General features: G+C 33.4%; 1 protein-coding gene across 1 annotated transcript; it reads right to left on the bottom strand.

Moving 5' to 3' along the window:
• Positions 1 to 5,536: 5,536 nt before the first annotated feature.
• Positions 5,537 to 6,780, bottom strand: LOC123258922. Its single transcript, XM_044719176.1, has 2 exons — positions 6,105 to 6,780; positions 5,537 to 6,039 (listed from the first exon to the last, which is right to left on the bottom strand). The coding sequence occupies exons 1-2, from the start codon at positions 6,778 to 6,780 to the stop codon at positions 5,537 to 5,539; spliced, it is 1,179 nt and encodes a 392-aa protein (XP_044575111.1).
• Between the last annotated feature and the right edge of the window lie 6,653 nt (positions 6,781 to 13,433).

Below are 13,433 nucleotides of genomic sequence, written 5' to 3' on the forward strand. Positions count from 1 at the left end.
TTTTTTTAAAAATTTTCATTTTTGGATTAAAAACAATTGTAATAAATTTCAATTGTAGAATAAAAAAAATATGAAAAACGTCAATTGTTGGATTAAAAAAAAAAAACTGAAAAAATATCAAAAAATTAATATTTTCGAAAAATGTTTTTTTTTATTTGTTTATTTTTGAGTACCCTTTTCTGAGGTAGTTATTATTATTATTTATTTATTTACTTATTTATTTTTAATTTTTAAATATCAACTTTTCATGAAAATTTGTTTGAAGTGATTGTACCAAGCGATTCCGAAATCTTATTAGCTAGAAATCATAAAGAATTCGGCAAAAAATAAAAAACCTTTAACCAAGAGTATTAATCGATTCCAAAAACTAATTATCTTTTTAGCTTAAAAAACAACGCCATTTTTGCAATTGCTGAATACTGATATTTTCTAATTTCACTACTTTTGTTTTAGGCACACTCACCCACTCGATTTCATGGTATTATTTATTTAATAAGAAAAGTTGAAAATTTGTTATCTAACAGTATATGTAGAATTCATCTGTCAACTCTACAAATTCAAGGGGGTCTTCTGGTTTGACGCCCTGATTTTTGAGCATTTTTTTAGGATTTTTTTATAAAGACCAATGAGGAGATAGAACTTTAAACTTTTTACTATTTATTTATACATATTTCAAGAGTGTATAGTTGAATTTTTAGCCATGAGTGGAACCACAGTAGAATCACCACCAAATCACGATGGATCCACGATGAATCCACAGCAAAACCACAAATTAACTTACGGTTGAATCACAGTAAAACCACTGTGGAACCACGGCAGAGTCACGACAATTCCACTATAAAACCGTAGGTTGAACCATGATGGAACCACGATCGAACCACAATAGATTCACAGTTAATCCACTGTAAGACCGCTGTTGAACCACGGTGGAATCGCAATGGCAAAATGGCACAAAATCCACAATGGATCCACCGTGGTTCCATCGTGGCTCCACAGTAAGTCCACTACTACCGTGGTTCCATCGTGGATCCACCGTGGTTGCTAAACTGCGAGGGTAAAGGTGCGGCTATACAGTATTTAGACAATTGATCCTGGATCGTAAGTATGTATTCGTTACCGCGTTTAGTTACCGGTAGTGGACCTACGATGTCCATTGCAACTTTCTCGAAAACTAAGCCCGGGGTATCGGTGATTAACATCGTTAATCCCGTTGTCTCGTTTTCACGCGTACTAATTTTTTTAACTGGCAATCTAGGCATTGTTGAATCCTAATTTGCACGTCTTGTTTCAAATTTTCCCAATAATAATGAGTTCTAATTCGGTTATACGTTTTCGACACCCCTTTGTGTCCCCCTATTGGGGATTTATGGGCCTCGTAAAAAATCCGATCCCGATCTTCTGGAGGAGCAAACTTAATCGTACCTAAACATATTATTGGTTTTATTTCGGTTTCTATTCCATAGACTTCGTGAAGTATTGAAAGGACTTCTGTCCACGGAATATTTTCTATAGATTCAGAGTATGCTATCGAAAAAGAAGTTATATTTTTGTCTCTCAATATTCCCGTCAATTCAACTAAAGTTTTCGCTATATTTAATCTAATGTTTAGGGATGATTCCCCACCTGACTTACGAATAACTAAACCAAAATGGTTTCTTTCCCCCTTTTTGTACCAATTGACCTGGCCAGTATCCATGTATCCTATCTTCGGAAGTTTATCTATTTCTTTTAATGATTTGGAACCTACATCGCAGGGTTGTCCACTTTCGTCCAGAAAGTAGACCAAATTATCCTTCCTGTATTGAAATAAATCCTTGACTACGATGATCTCATCGGGCCTCGTATTATTTGATTCTTGATTGTTTCCTGTGTAAGGGTCATGTGACTCACTGATAGATGTTTCATCCTCACTATCAGTGTCACTCCCCGAAGATTCCGATTCAATTGGTTTTTGATGAATCGAATCCCCCTTTTTATTTAAATTTGTATTAATGTCTGTTTCTTCCACCGGACTGTCCGATTCACTGGCATTGGGCTTGTTTGCCGAAGTAGAATCGCTTACCCGAGCTCGTACTGTTTCACTGGAAGACTTGTTCCTCTCCGTCTGTTGGGAGATTCCTGGATTCAAGTTGGACGATTCCAGGAATTCTACCGTCTTTCGCGGCCTCCCTCGCTCCCTCTTCGACGGTCCCGCCATTTTTTCTGCAGGTTATCTTCTAGCCGCCTCCGAGCTTCCTAAATCCTCCGTAACCTGCGTTAAACGTTGACTTTGTGCACGTGTCGTCACGTTTACCGGTTCTATTGGGTTACGCGATAACGCATCCACGTTCAAATTGATTTTTCCCGGTTTATATATGACGTTATACTCATATTCCGCGAGTTTTAGACGCCATTTCAAAATCCGAGCATTTCCTTCTTTTGAAGTTTTAAACCAGACCAAGGGTTTATGATCTGTTACCAAATCAAATTTGCGACCATATACGTACGGCCGAAAATTCTTCACTGCTTGAAGCATTGCCAATGCTTCTTTCTCGTACGTGTCGTATCGTAATTCCGCATCTCTCAACACTCGAGAATAATAAGCGATGGGTTTATCTTTCCCTATTTCCCCTTGCGACAATACTGCCCCTATTGATACTCCTGAAGCATCCGTGGTGATTATAAACGGCTTTGAAAAATCGGGGTACTGCAAGATCAGTGCAGTGCATAATGCTGCTTTCAATTCTTCAAAGGCAGCCTGAGCGTCCTCAGACCACACAAATTCGCTATCTTTTTCCAGCAATTTTGTCAGAGGTTTTGCGATTTTCGAAAAATTTTTAATAAATCGGCGATAATAGCCCGTTAATCCTAGAAATTCCCTAATATTCCGTTGGGTCTTTGGAACTGGAAAATTTGTCACTGCTACTAATTTTTCGGGGTTGGGTTTCAACCCCTTTCGACTTATAACATGTCCTAAGTAATTCACCTCCGGACGCAAAAATTCACATTTTTCTGGTTGTAATTGTAAATTCGCAGTACGTAACCTATCCATAAGATCGTCTATCCGTTGTTCGTGTTCAGCGAAATTTTTCGCGAAAACAATAATATCATCTAAATATACGAACATGGATATTCCTTGGAGTCCAGTTAAAGCGCTATCCATCAATCTTTGGAAGGTAGCCGGTGTATTTTTAAGTCCAAATGGCATGCGGGTGTATTTCCAGTGACCTTGTGGGGTTGAAAAAGCGGTTTTTTGACGGTCTTCGGAGTCCATTTCGATTTGGTAATATCCTGATGCCAAATCGAAAACGGAAAAGTATCGGGAACCTCCCAATTGGTCCAAAATATCAGCTATGGTGGGAAGAGGATAGGCATCGGTGATCGTTGTCTCGTTGTAACAATACTTTTCCCCAGAATTTAACTAAATTCGACCGATGGCGGAGATATCGGCTGGGTAGGGTATTTTACGCTCGCCCTTCTAAATATATAATAAATTAACCCGGAAACCCCTCAGGCTGGGTTAGTGCACATTTGGACACCAGGTAATTTTTGTGAAAAATTACCAAAAATAATAACAATTCCAGGGGCCGCGCCGGACGGTCAATTAACGATTTAAATCAGTATGAGTGAAAAATAAGCCACGAGGAAATCAAGGTTACGATTAGAATGGACCTCAGAATCGGAAATAATAAAGAATTAATTATAAAATACTATTTTATGATAACTAGGTAAGATAAGGAGACGAGTTGCAGGAAGAGAATACAGGAAAGTCAAATAGTTAGCATAAAGAAATTAATCTAAGAAAATACTTAAAGAAAAATGAAATAGTTCAAAATAAATTCTTATCTATAAATTTATTTAGATTAAGGCCTAAGAGGTTTAAATCACTGAGATCCTCCGTGGGCCAACTTAAGTCTATTTCAAATTACAAACAAATCCTTTGTGGAATTTTTGATTAACAAATAACTTTCTATTCAACTTAAAATATAATAATATTGCGCTCGGAAATAATAATACTCGCAATAAATTAATAATCCTAACAATAATCGAGATTTAATAATATTAAATAAGATTTGCGCTTGAAAATAATACCTATGATGGCAATTAATATTTAACAATAGTAATCATAAATAACGCAAAATAATAATCGCTTTGATGATCAATAATACTTATGAATTAAACTAAAATGATACTCATAATACTCGACGCCTGATGTCATCAATCGCAAAATGATAGCTGTAAAAGAAACCAAACAATATTTATCTATATTATTTGTAAATTAAATCCAAACAACAATTGTAACATCAATTAATATTTAGTAATATTAATTGTTAATCACGCTCCAAATAATGATTGTAATGATTAATAATTAACAATATCAGTCGTGAATCACGCTGTACAAATTATAAATATAACCATAATATGTCGCGTGGGAAATAATAATCACAAAAATGCCGCAGTACCAATTTTGGCTCAAGTACTTACGTAACAAATTAACGCGAGCCACAGGACGCGATTAGGCAATCAGCCGCCGTGAGATTTTCCCCGAAAGGCCTTTCTTTAATTTTAACAAACAAATTAGCCCACGTTTGAATATAACTGAATTTAATTTTATTATCAAATAGCTCACTATAATTAATTCATTACGTGTCAGCCACGTGGTCAAGATGGCGGCTTCACGTGGAAAACCGGCGCCGGTTCCCGCCCGGGAGAATCTCAGTAATTACCGCGGTGGAATAATATTCAAGGACTTACCAGAATGCGTTAATACGATCAGCCAAAAGTACCAAATTAATTCTCTAACGAACCAAACAGTAAGTTAATAAAGGATTGTTGAGCAACTTAAACGACAATTGCAAGTTATTATACCAAAATTGAATGGCTTGACCACACTGGTGTTTGCAATCTAGTATCCCGCCTGTGACTAACTATCTATGCCGCCGGCAGCATGCTGCCAGCTGCGGCTACCGACCTGCCCTCATGAGGGACTTCCCGTCACCTCGGGCTACCGCCGGTACCGTTCTTTTTCCAAAATTTCCAATTCCACCGAATACTGAGTAATTCTCCCCCGAAGCGCAAATCGAGCCGGCATCCGCATGCAATAACATTTCGACAATAATCATAATCATTGTTTAGATAGTTATTTAATAATTTAAAATCAAACGTGAGTTTAAAAGATAAATTTGAGCTGAGCGTCAGGCTCGTCTGCTCCAGACTGGGGGCCTCGGGTATTCTCAGGCCCGTCGGCGACTCACTGGAGCCCCATCTAATTTAATAAATTGAATTAATTAGAACAAATTAAATTCTTTAAGTTAAATCTCAAAGTTGATTACGCTAATTTCAATCACCGGCGACCATCCTGATCGCCTTCTGGGCTGAAATAAAATCTATACAAACAATATTAACTTAAAACTAAATCTTATTTCTAATAAACTTTCTATTATCAGCTCGGAAGGTGCTCCGGAGTCCAACATCATAATGATGTCATTTTGTTTAGACGATTTACCGACTACGGCAAAGGGTAAATTACCTAAATCTAAATTAACCTCGATTTTGGTTACTCGGAATCCTCTTCCACCCTTAAACTCCGTATTGTGTGTACAGGATGTGTGTTTCTCGTGTCTTCCCCTGCGCCCTCCGAAGAAGACTGACTCGCGTTTCCTTGAATAAAATTTATCGTTCTTAGCAATCTACAATTTTCTGATGAATGATTGTTCATCCCACACACTTCACAGCCACCTCCTGAATTTTCGTTGTTGCTATTATTATTCCTGTTGTTAAACCCCCTTTGGTTATTAGAATTTTTTTGACCTTGACTGGGGTTCGAATTTAAATTCATCCTATTTGGATTTAACCCATAGTATCTTGCAGAATGTCCCTTCTCACCACGCAACTGGCATCGTATATTGAAGTATTGGTTTTGATCCCCTCCCTGAATTAATTGGGGGCATGATTTAGCATCGTGCCCTTTTTCGTAGCAAATTTGGCATTTTCGATCCGGACAATCCTTCGCGTAATGACCCAATTTTTTACAGCGCCGGCAAACACATTTGGAAGGGTCTAATTTTTTTTTATTATTAGAGTTACTACTACAATTATTATTTGAATTACTATATTTTTTTTACTCTGGTTGTTATTAACCTGGCCTACGGAATCGGCTGCAGCGGCGAAATTAGCGGGATTCTTCTTTTTCTTCAGTTCTGTATCCTTTGATTTATACATTAATTGTTCCCGCGCTTTTAATTTCTTCTCTATTTTAATAGCTGCTGCTAAAGCTTCGTCAACATTAGCGCAAGTCGGCATACGTCTATCGATTTCTGTAGTTAAATTTTGAGTAAATACGACCCGGAGAAATTCGTTCATTTTATCTTTAAACTCTTGAATTTCGACCAGCGCCATTCCAGGGTTATCAACTTGATAACATTCGACTATTTCGCGTGTTTTCTTCCTTAATCTATTCGCGAAGTCTACGACTGATTCGCCCTTTTCTTGATATATCTGGCTTAATTCACCCTGTAATTGGATTAATGATTTTGACGCGACATAGGTTTTCTTTAATGAGTTCGTTAAGTCGGCAATCGTTGCTGGCAGAGTATAATTTAGTGAAGCCTTTACTTTATCGTGCAATTTTACCCCGTAAATTAATTTGACAAGATTTGGTTCCGCTTTATTTGGCAATATATCCTTTGCTTCTTTACAACATTTACAAAAATCGATTAATTCTTCTGAAGCTCCCTCGAATCGGGGAACGAACGCCAAGGCGTCGTTAAACGATATGCTCTGATTCGTGGCTAAAACCATTTCTTCTGTGTTATCTAAATCTGGGATTACTTGATGGTGTTGGACGTGACCTTGACCTTTCTGGTTATCTTGCTCTTGGTTCGGGATCGATGATATCGCGATTTTCCGGATTGTTCGAGTTATTCGAATTGGGTTCCTCAGTTAGAATCGAATTATTACCAATCGAATTAGAACTACTATTACTGATACTTGCTACAGGGCCCGAGTTAGTTTCTTTCGGTGTTTCTTTACGGTCTTCCTTACGAGTTTCTTCTTCCGAGTCTTCGTCTGACGTAATTTCCCACTGTAACGTTTGTCCTAAACCCGAATCAACTGTTTTCTCAGCCTCCGGCTTATCTGTAAACTCGAATTTCTTCTCACCGCGCTTCCTAGTAGGTGGATCTAACCCTTCCGAAAACGGCGCGTCTCCTTGTTTCCTTAGAAAATAGCGGTTCTGATTCTCTTCATCAGACATTTACTTATTAAAAATCAATTTTTTTACTTTTATTCTAGGTCAATAAAAGGGACCCAACCGGCTTTAGCTACTCCTAAAGGTATCGGCCTGTTACCCTCACTGAAGTATTCCCAAATTATTAAAACTATTGCTTCATAAATTTTACGGTTGCCAATTATTTTTATCGCGTTTCTTTTCTTCCAGTATCTTATGCGGCGACCTGCTTTATTGCCACGTTTCTTGGGCATTTAGGGAAAACTAGAGCAGCTTTTTCGCGCATCCGGCTTGAGATTTTTAAGTGTTGATAAAGTTCCCTTTACTAAATAGTTTTATTATTAACTAGCTAACGGTATATTAATTCAAAACGAAAAGAAAAGAAGAAACAAAAAAAAAATTCAATCTAAAATGAACTCGTTATTTCCGTTTGATTCTTCTCTAATACCATGTGTTTCAATGAGAGAACGAATAATTTCACAATTTTTTCAAGTTACATAAACAATTTATAAATATCAGATATATATAAAAATATTTGAAAACAATGCACATAATACAATAATACAATTAATACATTTAATACAATTAATACACATGCAGTAGTATTAGATAAAATTCTGTAAATTGTCACGTAAAATTTTTCCAGAATTTTCTGTAATTCGCAAAACAAATTATTTCCAAAAAAAATTTTTTTTTTAATTTAAAATTCCTGTTATTTCGCAATTTAATTGATATTTCTTTAAAATTCGTGAGTTTTTTTTTTTTTTTTTTTTTTTTCAATCACAATACAATTGTGAATTCTTCAACTGATTTAAATTTCAAAATTATCTTTAACTGAATTTCGAAATTATTTTTAATTTAAATGTATTTATTTATTTTTTTTCACAATATTATCTCAACAAGCACTTCAAGTCCCTGTTCGAGCGCCAAATTGTTACGTCCAAAATTCGGAACGTAAATTATTTATAATTTATTTTTGGTCCAAGCCGAAGCCTCTAGACCGGGACTCAGAAGGGATGCAAAGATAATACTGTCGTAATGATTATATAATTTTAATATTTAAACTATTTATTTTAATATAAAAACAAAATTAAGTGATACAAAGCTACCTTGAATTAGATAAAATTTAAATGATATAAACTATCTTTGAATTAAATTTAAATACAATCGATTCTTACTAATCAATTGGCTCTACGTTATTCTCTAAATGATCGTCGTGTTACAGAACTTTACCTATAATTTTAAATAAATAAATTCTCAAATCTTGAATTCCGCCTAACGTGACCGCAGAATTGATCTGATTGATATTATTTATCCTTTAACTACTTCGGTAAACTATTATTCTCAAACACTGATTCTATTTTAAAATATACTTTAAATTCAAGTGAACATATCCACTGAATTTTACAAGAATTTTCGGCGATCCGCACTTGACGAGTTCTGGAGGACGAAGAGGATGAGTCCATGCGAGGATCTCCAGGCCTCGAAAGTTTGGGCGTTTAAAAATTACCATTTGGGGGAAAACAGTAACTAATTAGTGGCCTGTTTTCCTCGGGCTTCTACCCTCTCTTTGGGGTTTTCCGAAGATGTTCGCCTGAACTCCCCTCTTTGGGCCCAGAAGGTACACTATCCCTCTCTTTCTAACTTATAGACTATATGGGTATCTATTTATCGGTGTACGTGTAAGCACATTTACATGCACACAAATATATAGTTCCTTATTTAACTAAATCTTTTATTTTATTTATAACTATTACTTATTTATTTATTAATTAAATAATTTATTTAATTATTTATTGATAATAATATTCATTATTAATAATTAGTCACTAATATTTTATATTTATTTGAGATTTTCTATTGTTTAATTATTATTATCCCTTAACGAATTATTTAAATTAATTTTTGAACATTCTTTTATTAGTTATTATTTGAACATTATTTTATTAATTTATGCCAATTGTTCATTATTATATAAAATATTATTTTATCTTAAGAATTATTTTTCCAAAAGTATAAACTATTTATTATAATTGGAGCATTTTTTTATCAGTTAAAAATATTATTTAATCTTTTATTTTATTTTTCATGAATACTTCATTGTTATTTAATATTTAGAGTTTTATTTTATTTATCTTTTCCTAAGTTTATCTTATTTAAAAATTATTTTAAAACTTTCCCTATTTCCTGGTCTGTGACGCTATTTCACTGAGGGCAATAAAACTCCCTTTATATTTGTGTACAGGAACAGGCCATGTTCGAGAAAATTTTCGGGAGACCGGACGAGGCACTTAATGCGTTTCTCGTTTGATGTTTCTTGAATTTTATGCTTTAAATAAAATTCGAAGAAACCATAAAATAAAATAAAAAACAAAATGTATTTTAAAAATGCATTTAAAAAAAAACGTTCGTTGTAAGTCACGACATAACATAGGTATTTAGCGGTAATGAATATAAAATAATACATATGTTAAGTAAATATATTCTAATTTTAATTTCAATTTTTAATTTCTCACTTAGAAAATTGCAAATTTTCTAAAATCGAAAAGTTATATTGTTTCACATATATAATTATATTCTTTAATTTTAAATATTGTAACAGGGTAAATTACCCTTAATCGATAAGTCACCAGAGATCGATAACTTTTCGACTAGCATTTGAGCGCATCGATCTTCGGGCCTAGAGAGAGAGCAGGAGGGGGTATTTTTGGGGTCGTTATATAGACGAGCCATGCGTGGTGTCCGGAGAAGTAGTAAAGTGTTGGAACGAGTAACATCAAGAAGTCCAAAGAAGGAAGCGAGTATCAACCATAGAGTTTCTTCAACCAAATTTACACCAGGTATTGGACTTTGGTAATGATGAGCCTTGGGGCCATATACCCGGCTCATCAAACACACTACTTCTCATTTTATTTATTCAAGTTTGGATAATTCAATTGTTTAATAATTTTGCTTAATAATAATTAATTACTTTAATCAATTTAATTTGTTAGCTTGTGAACAATTCCTCCTGGGGATTTTACACCCGAGGAATGTTCTAGACCTCCTGGGTTTAGGTCGTGAGTATCTAAATTGTTAATTCAGCTGGTTAATAATTATTAACATCTTAAGATTGGCTAAATTAAATTCATCTTTTGATTAATCAAATTTAATTAATTTCTGAACATCGAGAAATATTCGAGTCGGCAGCTCACGACCAGTCAAACATTAGTACCCGAGGTCAAGCCAATAACGAACAACGTCGTCCATTTTTTTGAGCGCGCAAATTCCTTGAGAATTTGATGACGCAGTAAATTTATAAAATCAATGCGTGGACTATTTTATAATTTATAGCAATTGAATTACCACGTAATTAATTATTTTTACATTAATCATTTTTTATTGATTTATATTTTTATCATTTATTGAAAATCACTTAATTATTTATTGGAAACAATTTTAATTACCGGAAATTGAATCATTGAGAAAACTGCGACGCATTTAGTAATTGAACGTCGTGGATAATTTTCTGTAATTACTTTACACCGAGGCGAATTATTAATTATCCAATCGTCATTCTCAAATTACTAGAAAATAATTATTCCACGTGTTATTAATTATTGAGAATTAATTTACTAAATTTCGGAGCAGATAAGACTGATGTACCCGTAGATAAACTTTCGGCAAATAATTTGTATATTGAGAAATTACTAATTAATTATCTAATTTGATTGCCAATTTCTACTTGGGTTGTCTTATATATTGAAGTCATGTACTGGAAAATTGTCAATAATTTAGTATTGTTGTTCCGGAAAAATTCTTTACAAAACTATTTAATTGTGTGGATTAAGTCCGAGTAAAATTTAGTTAAAACTACAAAAGAATATTCTGAGAATTTAGTTAATGCGTAGAGATAAGCTCGTGTTAAAATTGGAAGGAAAAGTAGCGTCGGTTCAAGCCGGAATATTTAAGAAGTAAAATTTGTTAAATTGTGAAAATAAATTACGATTTTATTACGAGTTAATGACTGAATTATTTTAGAAAAATTAACGTTGTAAAATTTTGGAGTAATTTTGTAATCCAGAAAATAAAGTAAAGTAGAGTCAGTGTGTGTGAGACGCGTGGGATATGTGTGTGGAGATTGTGCGGGTTAAGAGTGTGCGATTGTACGGGTTCTCTGCTTGTTGATGGTTTGCCGAATAGAGCAATTCGTACAGTCCTAGAAGCCGTTGTATAGTCGCCAAGTGGGGTACAACGGTAGTAAGATAGAAACTGCAGTATAGTCGCTCCATATGAGGGTACTGTGGGATTAAGAATTTTCTTGGACGACCCCTACTTGTTGATGGTTTGCCGAGTAGGGTAATCAAATCTTAGTGCGACGTTTTCTACTTGTTGATGGTTTGCCGAGTGGAAGACTAGCGTTAAGTCGGAGTAGCCGGTTTTAGCCCGAAATCCTCCAGTAGTTGTAAGTGAAGTAGTTGTAAGTGAGTACGTGCAAGGGCACGAGTTGTGAATTAGTTTTATTTTGTTGTTAAATAAATTTTGGATCCGTTGTTAAATAAAGATTTAATTATTTACAGATCACCTTCCTCCACTCTCTCTCTTTCCCTGTAGATTAATAAGCTCAGCTCTGGCATCCGGTTCCAGGAACCGAGAAAATAACCCTGGTGGCGCCCTGAATCAGCATTAGAGTCATTTATTGTTGAATATATTGTTGTTGTTAAATTTTACTAAGGGCCAAATGAGCGGGAACTAAACCACCCGTTACACTGGCGCCCTAACATTGAAAAACCCAAAGAGAGAGAGGGAAGGCCGGAAATAAATAAATTTTTATTGAATATTTAAAAATTAAATAAATAATATCAGTCATTAGCTATTTTTAGTTTGGGAAAAAGTTACTCGAGTTTAGAGTATAGTGAAACTTAAGTTTATTGAATTTTATCAAAAAATATTTTTTTTAAGTATTTATCTTTTTCTTAATTCTGTAATTAAGAAATTAAAATTTATTATAACAGGAAGTGTCATCAATACCCAATAGCTTGTGGTAGCATAGCCTACGTGTCACAGCTATTCAGGGGATTAAAAATTTACATTAACAAAGACAACATACCCAATAGCTGTGGTAGTATTAACTATGAGTCACAGCTATTCAGGGGATTAAAATTATCTACAACAAAGAAAGTATACCCAGTAGCTTGTGGTAGATTTTTTTACGAGTCACAGCTACTCAGGGGATTATCGATTATAATAATTACCAAATAAAACTCGGTAAAAATTAACACCTTGCAATAGAAATTTTTCTACGCAGTAAAGTCGAAAAATTACTCGAACAAAATCTTACACGACGCTACCGAGGTTAGTGACGTCAGCGCCTTTGTCTAGTTCGGAAAATTTTTTTTTTGGCATTGTCTTCGCGCACTTGGTAACAACGTAGTTATCGAAACTTGCATTTATTATAAAATTTAATCCGCTTACTAAAATTTTACTTTCTTTTAAAATAAAATCATACAATAATTTTCCTTATTTTAATCTTTTGAGTATTTCGGCAAATTAAAATTAAATTTTCTAGTTATTATCTAAATACAATTGCAATAGTTTAATTTGAATATTGAAATAATTATTTATAATTATTATAAACTTAAATTTCTCCTCGATAACACTAATTTTTTTTCTCTCGAGATTTATTTTTGGAAAATTTTATTTTGAAATTTAATTCCGAAATCGTTCGAAATTTAATTAGAAATTAATTTTTGAAAAATTTTTTTTTTTAAGAAAATTATTTTTCAAAATTTTATTTTAACAAATTAAGAACTTAAATGCTGTTAGGATTCCATTTTGAATTTTCTTTGGTAGATTATATTTTTTATATTTTTTAATAATTATTATTCCAAAATATTTCAGAATTTTTTTTAGAAATCTAGCTTTCGAAATTTAATTACAAATTCTATTTTGAAAATTATTTGGAAATTTATTTAGATTTGGATTTTTTCCTGAAACTTATTTTGGAAATTTAAGTTCGAAACTAAATTGATAAATTATTTTCAATATTATGTACAAATCTAATTTATGTAATTTATTTTTTTTGTAGATTCAAATTAAAATTTTTTTTGTAGATTCTATTTTACAGAAATCTTATTCGATAATTTACAAATTTAAAAATTTTTTTTTACTTAATGTAGTTATTCTTGGGCAATTTATTTTCGAAATTTAATTAGAAATTTTTTATTCTATTTCTTTAATATAATTT

This window comes from Cotesia glomerata, linkage group LG2 (genome assembly GCF_020080835.1).
Source record: "Cotesia glomerata isolate CgM1 linkage group LG2, MPM_Cglom_v2.3, whole genome shotgun sequence".
In the NCBI taxonomy this organism is placed as follows: Eukaryota; Metazoa; Arthropoda; class Insecta; order Hymenoptera; family Braconidae; genus Cotesia; species Cotesia glomerata.